General features: G+C 30.3%; 2 protein-coding genes across 2 annotated transcripts; one reads left to right on the forward strand and one right to left on the reverse strand.

Annotated features, from left to right (window-relative positions):
- Positions 1 to 2,307: 2,307 nt before the first annotated feature.
- Positions 2,308 to 4,714, reverse strand: LOC123300735. Its single transcript, XM_044883376.1, has 3 exons — positions 4,597 to 4,714; positions 3,403 to 3,918; positions 2,308 to 2,582 (listed from the first exon to the last, which is right to left on the reverse strand). The coding sequence occupies exons 1-3, from the start codon at positions 4,646 to 4,648 to the stop codon at positions 2,551 to 2,553; spliced, it is 600 nt and encodes a 199-aa protein (XP_044739311.1). The 5' UTR covers positions 4,649 to 4,714; the 3' UTR covers positions 2,308 to 2,550.
- A 4,722-nt stretch (positions 4,715 to 9,436) lies between these two features.
- On the forward strand, positions 9,437 to 13,824 carry LOC123300348 (probable multidrug resistance-associated protein lethal(2)03659). Its single transcript, XM_044882912.1, has 5 exons — positions 9,437 to 10,151; positions 10,245 to 10,904; positions 11,364 to 11,709; positions 11,863 to 11,948; positions 12,012 to 13,824. The coding sequence occupies exons 1-5, from the start codon at positions 9,437 to 9,439 to the stop codon at positions 13,661 to 13,663; spliced, it is 3,459 nt and encodes a 1,152-aa protein (XP_044738847.1). The 3' UTR covers positions 13,664 to 13,824.
- The last annotated feature ends 2,282 nt before the right edge of the window (positions 13,825 to 16,106 follow it).

The raw sequence follows: 16,106 nt of genomic DNA on the forward strand, positions 1-16,106 counted from the left end.
ACTTGGTTTATCAAAATTGGATAAAATTTGGATGTGATAGAGCAAAATTAAATTTTTTGGATTCTGATGACGTCATAAAGTTCAAAAATTTAATTTTTTTGATAACACAGGCAATTTTGATCCGATTTTATTGGAATTTTTTTTGAAACCAACTAATTTTGGGTCATTCTTTACAGCTGTGATATCAGTTTTTCTCTATCTATCACATATGTGCCTAATTCCGGGACCAGGCCTCCACATTCTTGAAACCTAATAGAGCTAGGTTAATTTTGACCATAAATTTGAAAAGTATGGCCCAAATTTAGTAGAATTCCATACTTGGTTTATCAAAATTGGATAAAATTTGAATTTGATAGAGCAAAATTAAATTTTTTGGATTCTGATGACGTCATAAAGTTCAAAAATTCGATTTTTTTGATAACACAGGCAATTGTTATCCGATCTTCTTGGAATTTTTTTTGAAACCAACTAATTTTGGGTCATTCTTTACAGCTGTGATATCAGTTTTTCGCTAGCTATCACATATGTGCCCAATTCCGGGACCAGGCCTCCACATTCTTGAAACCTAATAGAGCTAGGTTAATTTTGACCATAAATTTGAAAAGTATGGCCCAAATTTAGTATGATTACATACTTGGTTTATCAAAATTGGATAAAATTTGGATGTGATAGAGCAAAATTAAATTTTTTGGATTCTGATGACGTCATAAAGTTCAAAAATTCGATTTGTTTGATAACACAGGCAATTTTGATCCGATTTTATTGGAATTTTTTTTGAAATCCACTAATTTTGGGTCATTCTTTTCAGCTGTGATATCAGTTTTTCGCTAGCTGTCACATATGTGCCTAATTCCGGGACCAGGCCTCCACATTCTTGAAACCTAATAGAGCTAGGTTAATTTTGACCATAAATTTGAAAAGTATGGCCCAAATTTAGTAGAATTCCATACTTGGTTTATCAAAATTGGATAAAATTTGAATTTGATAGAGCAAAATTAAATTTTTTGGATTCTGATGACGTCATAAAGTTCAAAAATTCGATTTTTTTGATAACACAGGCAATTGTTATCCGATCTTCTTGGAATTTTTTTTGAAACCAACTAATTTTGGGTCATTCTTTACAGCTGTGATATCAGTTTTTCGCTAGCTATCACATATGTGCCCAATTCCGGGACCAGGCCTCCACATTCTTGAAACCTAATAGAGCTAGGTTAATTTTGACCATAAATTTGAAAAGTATGGCCCAAATTTAGTATGATTACATACTTGGTTTATCAAAATTGGATAAAATTTGGATGTGATAGAGCAAAATTAAATTTTTTGGATTCTGATGACGTCATAAAGTTCAAAAATTCGATTTGTTTGATAACACAGGCAATTTTGATCCGATTTTATTGGAATTTTTTTTGAAATCCACTAATTTTGGGTCATTCTTTTCAGCTGTGATATCAGTTTTTCGCTAGCTGTCACATATGTGCCTAATTCCGGGACCAGGCCTCCACATTCTTGAAACCTAATAGAGCTAGGTTAATTTTGACCATAAATTTGAAAAGTATGGCCCAAATTTAGTAGAATTCCATACTTGGTTTATCAAAATTGGATAAAATTTGAATGTGATAGAGCAAAATTAAATTTTTTGGATTCTGATGACGTCATAAAGTTCAAAAATTTAATTTTTTTGATAACACAGGCAATTTTGATCCGATCTTATTGGAATTTTTTTTGAAAACTACTAATTTTGGGTCATTCTTTTCAGCTGCGATGTCAATTTTTCGCTAGCTATCACATATGTGCTTAATTCCGGCACCAGGCCTCCATATTCTTGAAGCCTATTAGAGCTAGATTAATTTTGACCATAAATTTGAAAAGTATGGCCCGAATTTAGTAGGATTACATACTTGGTTTATCAAAATTGAATAAAATTTGGATGTGGATAAGATTTTATGAAATTTGGAATTTTAGGAGACGATTTATATCGTAAATAAATGGCAATTATAGTCTTTTATCTTGTAAGGCCATAATTTTGAGCAACCTGGAATGGAATGCACAAATGCTTCCGCGAATGGAATATTAAAAAAATGTTCACTTACCTTTTGCCCTTGTTCGCGGCACGACTGTGATAAAACTAAATTGAACGATACAAGTAAAATAATACAAATTACATAGATTTTCAACATATTTTTTATTCAGTTACTTCAATTCCTTTTTGTAAATGATTTGAGTAAACTAATTTCTATTTTTGTAAATTTTTATTTATAACAAAAAATATAATAGCGTCCTTGCAAAAAAAAGAAAAAAAACAACAAATTAGTTTACTAATAGCGGTTATTATTTGTGCTTCTATTAAGATTATTTAAATCATAATCGATAGATCTTTATCAATTTATATTCAGAAAATGAATTATTAAGTTTTAACAAATTAAATTATTATAAATTTCGTAATTATATGTTTTAATTTTTCACATTAATCAGCACTTATGTCATTTAATTAAAGCTTAATTTTGTTTGAATATTAATATTTTGTATATAATTAAAATTATTTGATTTTCATTAACAGGCTCCCAATCTTGTTTGTGTTACATCTGTAAACAAATAATTTATTATAATTAATTTTTATTTTAATATAATAATTATTATATTTATTAATAATTACATATTTTAACAGTGATTAAATAATTTAGCTATGTTGAAAAATATTTTGCTTTTCTAATCATTGCTTTATTTACAGTAAAAATTAACAAAACAGGACAGTCAACGTAGCTCCAACGTCTAGCTTGCAACGATTCTGAGATGTCGAATGAAAATTGCTTTGGGATATCGCCCTTTCTATACGATTTTTCACCTAAAGCTCAGAAACTATTCGTCTAATCGTTAAATGGACCCAATTTTTGTATTTTTTGTGTCATTATTATTCTAAACCTTGATTTTTATTGAAATCGAAAAGAAAATAATTTTCCCGATTTATTGCAATTTTTTTATGAGGTACCCCTTTGAAAAAATCAAAAAATTACGAAAAAATTTTTGTTTTGATTTGATGAAACTTGTACAAAGGGTAATTTTGGCCCAAAAATAATAAATATCGGATTCATTTATCGATTGGTTTAGTAGTTTTTGAGATATCATCTAAAATTATGTAAGAAAAGTTTATATTTCGGAAACCAAAGCCATCTGATCGGAAAATAGATCCAATTTTTGTATTTTTTGGATCTTAATTTCCCCAAATAGAAAATGATTTGTATCCAAATCGGAGACAAACAAATTTTCCTAAGTTTTTTCAACTTTATGATTTTTTTTGGTGAAATATTCAGCTCTATTTTAACGAGGGCAATTGTCCAGAGTGCCCGTCTCTGGGTTCGTGTCTGGAGATATATTATAAAATAATTATACTAAAGAAATACTTACTTGGGCGTCCGCAAGATGCTGCACATCGCAACTTCGAAAGATTATCGTAAGTAACACCATCTGATCCGCACACCGGATTAAAATTGGAAATACCTTGACACATCGTGATACAACGTCCATATGCTTCATCCCCTAAAACAGTCGTCGATGGAGTACTTGTTGACACTTGTCCTGGACGATTTGTTGGTATTCCACCAGGTAAATTAGGACGTTGTGTTGGGATTGGACGATTTTGATTTCCACCGCCTGGGCGATTAGGACGATCTGTTAGTACAACATCGGGACGACGGGTGCTTGTTGGACGATTTGGGCGACCAGGACGATTTGTGGGAATCACATTGGGACGGTTTTGTTGATTATTATTATTATTACCGACATTTCCACCCGACTGTCCATCACATACTCCAAAGATTGCACATAAATCTTGATTGACACTTTCTTGGGTTTGACGACGTAATCGTTGAAGTAATACTTCATGCTTGGTATTATTTAATGGAGCTGAATTTGCTGTATTCACTGAAAATATAATAATAATAATATTTATCAACACTTTTATAAATATTAATCAAGTTTGAAGTAATCATTTGAAAAATCGAAAATTCTAACAATTGGGGGGATGGGAAATCCAGTCTTGGAAATTGTCAGTTGATCACATCCCAACAAATTAACGATACCCGATTAGTTAGTGACCCATGCGGGAAAGAAAAGATGAAAAAGAGAAGAAGCGAAAACGTACTCGGAAAAGCATCGCGAAAGGGTAAAAAAAGATTTAACTCTAAATTTTTTTATATTTTTTACTGGATTTCTTGATTCTCGAGTATTTCAAAGGTATATTGAAAATATTTATCCATTATAATTAATTATACAGGTTTGTAACTAAAAAAATGCACTGGATTTTACGAATAAATTACCTTAAATTAAAAACAGGTATCGACTATTGAACTAGAATTTAAACTTTTATTATGTAATTATTCTAGATATTCTTTAAAAAACAGTTACTTTCCCGTTAAATAAAAAGTAAATGAACCTTCAGGGGTTTTTTATAAAATTTTCGTATGAATTTTGAAAGACATTTTCCAAGATTAAGTTTTCAAAATAGCCATTTATCATTATTCGAATAAAATTTTAAAAAATTAGTCTTGCGATTTTATTATGAATTTGTTTATAAATAAATAATAATTGTTTATTACTTACATGCTACTACAGCAAAGCAAAGCAAAAAAATTGCAGAAAACTTCATTTTCATAATAAAAGTTGCAAATTATACTGTTGTTCTTACAATGATGTCTGGAGACAAACTTATAAAATACTCAGAAACTATTTAATTATTAAGTATTGGTAATCTTTTTTTAATTTATTTATAAATATATTAATGAAATGTCTGCAAATATACCGTATGTTTATGTAAAAATTAGTTGTTTGTAAATTCATTTAGTTTTTATATTAAAATACTAGCTATAACTCGCCTAATTTTAATTCTATAAACATATTATCATCAAACAATATCTTTCATTTTCCTTTTCCCATTTAAAACTCTTTAAAGATGTTCCCAAAAAAATGGGTGTATGAAAATCCAGACTTACGTTTCAAATTTTGAGAGTGGTTTCTGTTAGAACTATGCGAAAATTAATGGTAAAATTTTTCGATATATACCATAGTTTTTTGAAATATTGATGCCTAAAGATTTAGGAGGTCTTGTAATTTGAATTTTTGTATGAATTACATATTTTTTAATGTAATTTATTATCAGTAAAAGTTTTAAATGTTTTTACCTCTTGTGGGTCTAGGATTGAAACCTAAAAGTTTCGCTGGAAAATAAATCTAATTATTCACCGAATTATAATAGTGTATATTTTCCTTTAAATATATTAAAATAAATCAGGATTGTCGAATTTTCCGTAAATGAAACAAATAATCCCAAAAATTTTTCTATTTACTGAGCTCTGTAGGAACTACTCGATTTCTGGAATTTCGCGATCAAATCTAGGGAAGTAACAACCCTAAATTTTTCGAATATATTAAGATTTACAATGGATAAGCATACAAAGTGAATTTTTTTCATGAAACACTCTATATATTTTAATATTTATGAACTACAAATGATAATAAGTTTTTTAAAATAAATTTCTGGTTTTTATATGAATTTTTATCAGACGATTATCATCTTATTTTTACATATAATTAGTTTAATGTTTTTGCTACGACATTATAATATTACTGAAACAAAATCTTTTATGGTTGAATCGGTTTTGGAAATAATTATTTTAGAATATAAAATTTCCTGTTTCCTGTTTTTATTTGTACATATATTTATTAAACGCGAACTTGACATCGATAAATAAGATTTTATTTTAAACGAATAAAAAAAAAATGCCCTACTAACCTGTAGAAAAATTTGAATATATATTTTTAATTTTTTTAAATATGCATATTTCAAGTGTACAAAAAAAAAAAAAAATTAAAATTTCGAAGTTTAAACAAAAATTTGTCATCTATTAAAATAAGATTTATTTACCATTCATAATTATAGGGGTTTGCCATTCAAAGAAATGTACATAAAAACAAATAATTAAAAATAAATTATAACTCCGTAGAGGATATGGCTCTTAGCAGTTAGACTAATAGCTTACTGGTTGTATTCATTGATAAATTTATCACAGATTCTGGTTATGCATAAAAAACTTGATCTTACGGCACTTTCCAAAAAGAAAGTATAAAAAACTTTGATTTTTGACGCTTTTACGATACTTTTAGAGGATTTTATTACATTCACGTCATACAAATTGCCTAGTTAACTTGTTGACTAGTCTGGTGACGGTCGGACTACTTTAAGAGTATCGATTTCTCATAGAACGTTATAAACTATTAAAATTTTAAACTAATCGGATAATTTTTTATGGAAACATAAAAATTTTAACATTATAGATTTTTCGATTTCTAGTTACGGAGTGAAACCTAACAGTTTCAATCAGAAAGTTAATAATTACTCTCCAATGAAACTCTTGTACTCTTTACTATGTAAATAGTAAATGACGACGTAAATAAACAGATTGCAAGTAAATTCCCATAATTTTATTATCAATAAAATCCTAATATACTTAAAATCATATGAATTGACGGAAAAACCCAAATTATTCATTCTTGCGTTTCTTCTCTAATCTATTTGTTTTTTCGCGTTATTCGATGACGATTTATTTGATGAAGAATCGATATTTCCAATCATAAATAACTGATAATAGTATGGAGATGAAATTTTATAAAATATATCTTTTATGTGGTTCGTTTAAAATCGTCAATTTTATTCGGTTATGCGATTAACATTTTCAAATTTAGAACAAAATAAAGTCAACTGATAGGAAAAGTTATTTAATCTTTTTTTAAATGATCCTTATTTTGACCCTTTTCTTGATTTAAAAGCATTTTAAAATTCGATTAATTTACTACATGAACAGGTAAGTAATATTTCACTTAAATTCAAGGTTTAACAAATAGATTCCATTATTTTAAGGCAAATAGATAAAAAAATCAAGGATATTTTTAATAAGATTTACATTGTTGTGTTAAAAAAAAACGTAAATCTTTCTTTTTATACATAAATGATTGACTGTTTGTTTTAATGATTCATTATTTTTATTTCATTTGCATACTTAATGAATCTTAACGGATTATTATTAGTGTTCGTATAGGCAATAACCATTACATTTATGTCTTAACAGTTGCTAGACTTATTTTAATAACATATTTAATCCTTTTTATTCTTCATTAATCTTTTCACTACAAAAAATATAATTCAGAGAAATTACAGCTTTATTATTATAGAGCCCTTAAGAGGGATTATTACTTAATGAAAATATAAAGAAATCAGAGGAATTTCAACCAAATTTTTGCGGATACGAACAAATTAATGAATGTATAGGTAAAATTTTTAGACCGTAAATAATATATTTTTGTTTATTATATAATTTAAAAAAAAAAATTAAAACTTACTTATGTCAAAAAACAAATTGCCTGTTATTTAAAAATTTTAAAACAAAAATAAACCTATTATGATTATGTATTGTTACTTAATGACTTAATTAACTATGTTTAATAATTATTGTAATTCGTATAATACTGAGTGAGGCGTAAGTAGATATACTACATTGGTTTCTAATATAAAATCATATAGCTTTAATGTATGTATCTTCTTATGCCTCATCCTGTATACTTAAGTATAATAGCTCATACGTATTTTATTTGCATTAGAAATTAGAAAGATTTTCAGTTGTTTGCTATGAAGAGCATAGCTTAAGTATTTACAAGTGCCAAAGCATATATGAATACTGCAAGTGCTGACCCAGAATTTTTTTTGGTTGGGGAAATTTGAACGTGTTAAATGTGTTACTTTTTATGTTTTTACGTAAATAATCCATTGCAATCGATACATACGGATTATTGTATGGTTTTACCTATCAAACAATAATCTTCAATTAAAAAATTTAATTCCAATAAAATTAAAATAAATTTTTGTTAGGGTTCCGTCGCTGAAAATGAAAAAGAATTCTTTATTCACACCGTGGATGAGTTATATTTCACGTGTTTTTTCGAAACTGCGTTTTCAAAGTCGGTAGGCAATATTTCTCCGAAACGGCTGGACCGATCGGTTTTGAATTTTTACATGATCTTCTTAGATATTTTCCTCCAGGTATTAATCGAAGGAATAAAATTTCTGAACAAAAATTTTGATATTTTAGACCTCTTCAAAGTTGGAAATTTTTTGAAGAATTTTAATTTGAAAGCCGCTATTTTGTCAAAAATCAAAATTTTGACTATTCCTTCGATTAATACCTATATTTATCTATCGACTAAAGAAATTTTCAGGAGTTTTTCATTTTAAATAATCCAAATCAAAGATATGGTGCTCACCGCCAGACATCTTTTTTTGGAGAACCTCCAGAAGAACGCCTGTAACTGGATACCCCTAGCTTAAAGATAAATTTTTGGAGAGTAACTTTTGAAGCCTCGTAAACCTTTTTCCCAGCATGATGAATATCAATATCACAAACAATTTTGGATTAATTTATCCAAATATTATGAGATGATTATTATCGGAACCATATCCGCCCGAGTCCGATTCAAACTTGACCAGTTTTTTTTTAATTGACAGAGAGAATGTCAATCAAACTTAATTATTATTATTAATACAGATTTTAAAATATTAAAACGTAAAAAAAACGCACCATATGAAAGAAAGAGCATGTAATGAGAGAAATTTTTAGTTTTGGGGATAAAATCTTCCACTTTAAGATTGGATATTGACGCAAAAATAATAATGTGGGCCAGCAGTGAACGGATAGCAGAAAAAGAGAATCCATATAAAAAAGCAAATTTTCTATCGAAATTTACATTTTTTTGGCTACGAAAAATATTTACAACTGGTCGAAAGCGTGTATTAGACGAAGACGATTTAACTGAACCATTAAAATCACATAGTTCAAATTATTTGGGTACGCTATTTGCAAAAAATTGGGATCGTGAAATATATCGAAAAAGGGCGAAAAAAAAAGGTACAAATATTTTATGGCATTATACGTATAGATCTGTCTATTAACCAATCATGGATACAATTCAATAGTTTAGGTTCTAAGCCAGAGAAATGGGTCATGACACTGATCTGTATACCACTCGCATCAATAGTTAGAATTCCAGAATCCTCCAAAAATCCTGTTATCATGTTTCAGTTTTGTATCTTTTATCGATAATATAACCGGTGTTAAAATCCAATTTGGGTGACAAACAAAAAAATTATTATATTGTTATTTTTCGAAGCTAAGTGTGATTGAGAATTTTCGCAGTAGATTTACTAATAAAAAGAATTTCTTTTTCAGGAAAACCAAGTTTATTGAAAGTAATATGGTCCGTTACAAAATGGCCAATGTCATTATATGCATTCGTAATATTTTTATTAGAAATACCAATTCGCTTACATCAACCATATTTCACGGCTTTACTATTACGCTACTTTAAACATTTAAACGAAATACACGCATTAAAAATGGCAAATAAAACCGATGAAATCAACAAGGGTTACAATAGACCCGGACCAACATATTTATCCCGAATATATTCATATCATTTCCATAATCCGGAACCGTATATTACGCTAAATGAAGCAATATTTTACGCAACCGGAATATGTCTTCTATCATTAATTTATGTATTAATCGAGCATCCATATTTTCAAGCAATGATGCATGTTGGAATGAAAATTCGTGTTGGTGTGAGTCAATTAATTTATCGTAAAGCATTAAAATTAAAACGTGCATCCGCTGCACAATCGGCGAGTGGAGTTAGTGGCGGACAAACATTGAATTTAATGTCAAACGATGTGTTACGTTTTGATAACGCACCATTATACTTTAATTACTTATGGATTGCACCGCTACAAGCGCTGTGTGTCACGATATTTTTATTCTTCGAATTAAAATATTCAGCGCTATTTGGTGCACTATCAAATGTTGTCCTATTACCATTACAATTTTATTTGGGATATAAAACCGGGAAAGTACGAAGTGTTACCGCGGAACGTACCGATGAACGTGTTCGACAAATGAATGAAATTATTCAAGGAATTCAAGTGATTAAAATGTATACATGGGAATATCCATTCGGACAATTAGTACATGCATGTCGAAAACGAGAAATTGATGAATTACGAAATGCAGCTTTTATTAAAGGCATTATTATGTCGTTTATTATGATAACGGCTCGTACGGGAATTTTTTTATGTATAATATTTTATACTTTTTATGAGGATCATATTTCAATTGAACAATTATTTTTTGTGACAAGTTTTTATTTAGTTTTACGTCAAACAATGACCACACATTTCCCGTTAGCGATAACACAAAGTGCTGAAGCATACGTTGCAACGAAACGTATTGGACATTTTTTAAGTTTTGAAAATGATGAAGAAAACGGAGCTGGAGCTTTATTATCATTTCAAAAGGTTCCAAAAGAACCAATTTCTAAATTAAGCTTAGAAAATATACCAAAAGATGTAACTGAATATTGTATACGATTAGAACATTTGGATGCTAGATGGCGACCAGATTTAGGACCACTTGATTTACAAAATATTACTGTATCATTTGAATCGAATAATTTAATAATGATTATTGGCTCGGTGGGATCCGGGAAAACAACACTCTTAAATGTTCTACTTGGGGAAGTTCCAGTTTTAACAGGAACATGTACTGTTAATGGTGTTATATCATATGCATCACAGGAACCATGGCTATTTGCTGGAACGCTTCGACATAATATCTTATTTGGAGCGGAATTTGATCAGGAACGTTATTCGAGTGTAATCAATGTTTGTGCTTTATCGAGAGATTTGAGAATTTTACCGAGAGGGGACTCGACAATTGTTGGGGAACGTGGATGTGCGCTAAGTGGTGGACAACGTGCTCGAGTGAATTTAGCCCGAGCTATTTATAAACAAGCTGATATATATATTTTAGGTAAATTTACACTTTAGCGACTTTTCTTAAAAAAGCTGCCAGAATGTCAGATAAAAATCCAAAATAAAACATTTTTTACGTAGAATCCGTTGTCCGGAGCTGGGGAAATGGGGAAAAATCAATAGTTTTTCTTTAATAAAGAAAATAGTTACTTGCCAAACTTTTTCTGCTTTCGCACATGGTTATATATTCGGCACTCTGTGATCCGCGGGTTGACTATGCTTTTAATAGGGGTCGAGTTAAAATGGGTCTACAGATTTTTTTGAATTTTTGGTTGGCTCTGTCGTTGCGTTCATTCACTGATCCACTTGTTACCCAAATCTTTAATGGGGTCGAAATAGCACGGGACTGCGGATTTTTTGAATTTTTGGGATCGGGATTCGTAATCTTGATTTTTTACCTGGCGTTCTAGGAACTTTTCTAAGAAAGTCTCTAAAGTACAAATTTACCATATTTTAGATGATCCCTTGTCAGCAGTTGATGCTGAAGTTGGACGACATATATTCTTTCAATGCCTCACACAATTCTTAAATGATAAAACTGTCATCTTGGCAACGCATCAGTTACAATTCGCTCGTTTCGTTGATAATATTATGGTTTTGGATAAGGGTGAAATGAAATCGTTTGGTGATTATAATACCATACAATTACAAGGCTATAAATTTTCCAAAATTATCGAAGATGATGATACGTTAGAAGAAGTTGTTGGCAGAAGTGAATCGTTACCATATTTACAAGTATTGGGGCATGTTAATGTTCATACCGAAATACCTGCATCGGAAAAAGGAAAATTATCAGAAAAGCCGTCGATAACAGATACAAAAGATACAGTTAATTTAATAAAATTACCGACGAGTATTAAATTTAAAATAATTAAAGAATATTTTAAAGCGGCTGATCATAATTTTTTAGTAATTATTATGATTATGTTATTCATTCTGATACAAATAATTGTCAGCTCAGCCGATTGGTGGATTGCTGAATGGGTTAAAATTGAAGAACGACGTTTTTTACAATCAAATTCAACACGATTCGAAACAGAGAGTGTATTTTTTCGAAAACCACGATTATTTTTCCAAATCGTTTATATTATTTTATTACTGTTAGCCGTAATCGTTGTGTTAGCCCGTTCGATTTTATTTTTTATCGTTTGTATGCGTTCAAGTGTTCGCTTACATGACGACATGTTTAATAAAGTATCACATGCTGTTATGCGATTCTTTGTTGAGAATCCTTCGGGAGCTATACAGAATCGGTTCTCGAAAGATATGGGTCAAGTAGATGATGAATTACCATCGGCTTGTATTGATATGGTACAAATTATTTTAACGCTTGTTGGAGCATGTGTTGTTATTTGTTGTATGAATCCTTGGTTAATAATTCCTACGCTAATAATGACATACGCGTTTTATTTAATTCGAAAACGTTATTTACGGGTAAGTTACAGTTTAAAAAGTTTAGAAACACAAATGAAATCACCGGTTTTCAATCATTTAAATGCCTCGCTACAAGGTATTATTACAATTCGAGCATTTCAAGCTGAACAAATGTTAAGCGAAGAATTTGATAAGCATCAAGATGTCCATGGTTCAGCATGGTTTTTATTTTTCTCTTCATCACGAGCTTTTGGTTATTGGTTAGATTTAATCTGTGTTATTTACATTACCATCGTTACATTTACGTTTTTAACTATTTCAATTGTTGACGAGTATAAGGATGTAGGATATGCAACCGGTTTATCAATGACACAGATTATGGGTTTAATTGGTATGTTCCAATGGGGTATGCGACAATCTGCTGAATATTTTAATTTATTAATGTCCGTAAAACGGATATTAGAATATAATAATTTAGAACAGGAACCAGCGTTACGTTCAGCAAATAATTTAGGTCCACCAGATGATTGGCCCGTAAATCCATCGATTGTTTTTCGTCATTTAAATTTACGTTATTCACAAGGAACATCACCGGTTTTACGTGATTTAACATTTTCAATTCGACCAAAATCGAAAATTGGTATTGTTGGAAGAACCGGTGCTGGGAAATCGTCAATGATTGCTGCTCTATTTCGTTTAGCATATTTAGATGGTTCAATTATTATCGATGGCATTAATACAAAATATATTGGTTTACATGAATTACGGAAAAAAATATCAATTATACCACAAGAACCGGTTTTATTCTCCGGTTCAATGCGTTATAATTTAGATCCATTCTTTGAATATCCCGATTATCAATTGTATAATGCATTAGAGGAGGTTGGTTTGGAGAAATTCGTTTGCGAGGAGCTAGGTGGTTTAAATGCAATTATTTACCAAGGTGGTGAAAATTTTAGTGTGGGTGAACGACAATTAGTGTGCTTAGCTCGAGCACTAATTCGACAAAACCGTATTTTAATCTTAGACGAGGCAACAGCTAATGTTGATCCACAAACAGATGCGTTAATACAGAGAAAAATCCGTCAACATTTTAAATATTGTACGGTTCTAACAATTGCGCATCGTTTAAATACGGTTATGGAATCAGATCAAGTGATTGTTATGGATGCTGGGCATGCGGTGGAAATTGGTTCACCATGGGATTTATTAAATAAAATAGGTGGTCATTTGTTACGTATGGTCAGACAAAGTGATCGTATGACCCAAAAAGTATTATTTAGTATGGCAGAACGTGGTTTTAAGAAACGTCAAAAGCAAATCGAAGAAGATCGACGTACGACAACTTCTAGTTTGGGAAGTTCATTGGAATTTGTGACATAACTCGATTATTAAATCCTTTCAGAACCTGGTTTTAAAAAACGTCAAAATCAAATAGAAGAAAATCGACATAACTCGATTATTCAATCTTTTCAGAATGTCGGTTTAAGAAACATCAAAATCGAATAGGAGAAGATCGACGTATAACAACTTCTAGTTGAGGAAGTTCGTGGGAATTTGTAACATAACTCGATTATCCAATCCTTTCAAATCGCTTAATTATATTTCTAGAAGTAGTTTTTGTTTATTTAAATTTCTAGATTGTTTTTGAGACAAACGCTAATGATCTCTTAAATAACGTGTCACTTTTTGTTCCTGTATTGTTCTCTGGAAAAAATATATTAACATGCTCTTTTTGTTTAGAAGATGTTTTAATGTTTAAATATTTATTCAATAAATGTTTTTTTATTGACACAAGTTGAATACAGAGAATTACAAAATTATTCCCTTTTTGTATCCCAATTATTCCATCTGGCAGTCCTGGAGCAAGCCCGTAAATCAACAGCCAAACCAATGTTTATGAAAAATAATGTGATTGGCAAATTCCATCTATGGGGTATGGGTATGGAAGTTAGCGGACCATGCTCTAGCATCGCCAAATAGACCCTTGCACTCTATCCCCGCTACGCTTTTCAGTGGCTATTATAAACCAACTGATGTACTGAAACCCAGGATTTGCCTAGCGCTGAGTTTCTTAATTTCTTCTGGTTCGACTATGGCCGAACCAAACCATTTCCTTTGCTGCTGTATGAGCGCCGGGCAGTAATAGAGGAAGTGGATCGATGTTTCTTCTGAATTTTCTCCGCATCTGTCACACGCGGGAGATAGTGAGTAACTCTACGATGACTCTAATATCAGCTCTGTTTAGTTTTTTTTCTAAACTATCCCTGAACTATAGCGAACAAAATAAATAAAAAATTTTGAAAATCAGTCCAACCGTTTTTGAGTTTTAGCGAGACTAACGCACAGCAATTTATTTTTATATATACAGATCAATAAAATTGAAAAAAAAACCCACACCCACACCCACCACCACCACCACCAAGACAATGAGTAATTTTCGAGATATTTTATGAAATTGACTGTAGAGCCAACATTTTCATTCCGTTCAGTCTCTGAAATTATTCCGCATTGAATCTAATTATTTCGAAATTGTGACAGGATTCCAACTTATTATAGTAGTTTTTCACTCGCTTTACAATTAAGGAGTTGGATGTATGGGCATATCTATAAGTGGTCATGCAGAGAAATTACGGACTAAAACACGTATGGGCAAGTTCAGATTTTTGTATGTGGGGCCCTCAATTTTAGTCGTAACCAAATGAAATTTTTATGGTTGGAGAATCTAAAATTACAAATCGTAAGCCGGCCTCCTCAATTATGGCTTTATTTAAAACAATGAGAAAATGTCACTAGAATAATGTAAGCTAGTATATATCTAGTCTAACTTTAATGATCCACATTCTGACTTAGGCATGCGAAACATTGATGTCATTTTACTTTAACTAGTATGTGCTAGTAAGTAGGTACAATTATATTATTGATGTAATAATTATTATTGTTAAAAAGTATTTTGTAATACTAAATTATATTTTTTTGTTTATTTAATTCACTTTATTAATTTTTACTTTCTTTAAAATATTTTTTTTGTGTATTATAGATATATATGTTTATATGTTTACATGCATGTACATATATCTGGTTTTTTACTATAATAGGCTTTTATCATTTCACGCTAGGTTTATTTTTAAAAAGTATTTGTTTTTGTACAGATTGTACACTTTTCCTTACATGAATTCTTAATGTTCGATGACAAAATCTAGATCTGACAAAGAAAAGAGCATCAACAACCTTTTACACGAGCTCTAAAATCCACATTTTGGAATCGAAGTAGGTTTAAATTATTCTAGGGATTCGTCATTTTTGTAATCCATCTTAAAATGATAATTGATTTCAAATTTCCATCGATATCTATCTTTCAACCATGTTATAGTAATAATTCAATCCAATCGATGCGATATTACAGTCCAAAACAAAATCTGTCGTGTCTTTTAAGCGGTCTTCATTTTTACACATTTTTTTCATCCGTCAGCTCTAATATTTAATGACTGCTGGTGACCCGAACAATGGGTTGAAATTCTGATCTAAATGACAATCGTATCAATTGTTCGAATATCCCCCAAAAAAATTTCTACTACATATTCCAAAAATCACGTCAATTTCGAAAAATAACGATTTATACTAAAAAAGCAAAACTGAAACAAACCTGATAAATTGCAACAAGGTTTTCATATTTTTGGGTGAAACAGACTATCAAGCAAAGGTCTTTGTAAGATTCGTGTATCAGATTTTCAGTCTTTTTCTCAAACAAGAACAGTCAAAATTGTCCTTGAATTTCAAGCAGACTGGATTGATTTAAGTCTAAATATTTTTTAATTTGAGGCCT

Source organism: Chrysoperla carnea, chromosome 5 (assembly GCF_905475395.1).
Source record: "Chrysoperla carnea chromosome 5, inChrCarn1.1, whole genome shotgun sequence".
Taxonomy (NCBI): Eukaryota; Metazoa; Arthropoda; class Insecta; order Neuroptera; family Chrysopidae; genus Chrysoperla; species Chrysoperla carnea.

What these genes read in the sequence shown, in the direction of transcription:
- LOC123300735 (XM_044883376.1), bottom strand. Translation starts at nt 4,648, where the DNA reads ATGAAAATGAAGTTTTCTGCAATTTTTTTGCTTTGCTTTGCTGTAGTA. An exon ending in TTGCTTTGCTGTAGTAGCAT is followed by an intron (nt 3,919 to 4,596) that starts GTAAGTAATAAA and finishes TTATATTTTCAG; the next exon opens with TGAATACAGCAAATTCAGCT. An exon ending in AGCATCTTGCGGACGCCCAA is followed by an intron (nt 2,583 to 3,402) that starts GTAAGTATTTCT and finishes ATTTGTTTACAG; the next exon opens with ATGTAACACAAACAAGATTG.
- LOC123300348 (XM_044882912.1), top strand. Translation starts at nt 9,437, where the DNA reads ATGGCAAATAAAACCGATGAAATCAACAAGGGTTACAATAGACCCGGA. An exon ending in GTTTATTATGATAACGGCTC is followed by an intron (nt 10,152 to 10,244) that starts GTACGGGAATTT and finishes GTTTTTATTTAG; the next exon opens with TTTTACGTCAAACAATGACC. An exon ending in AACACGATTCGAAACAGAGA is followed by an intron (nt 11,949 to 12,011) that starts GTGTATTTTTTC and finishes TATTACTGTTAG; the next exon opens with CCGTAATCGTTGTGTTAGCC.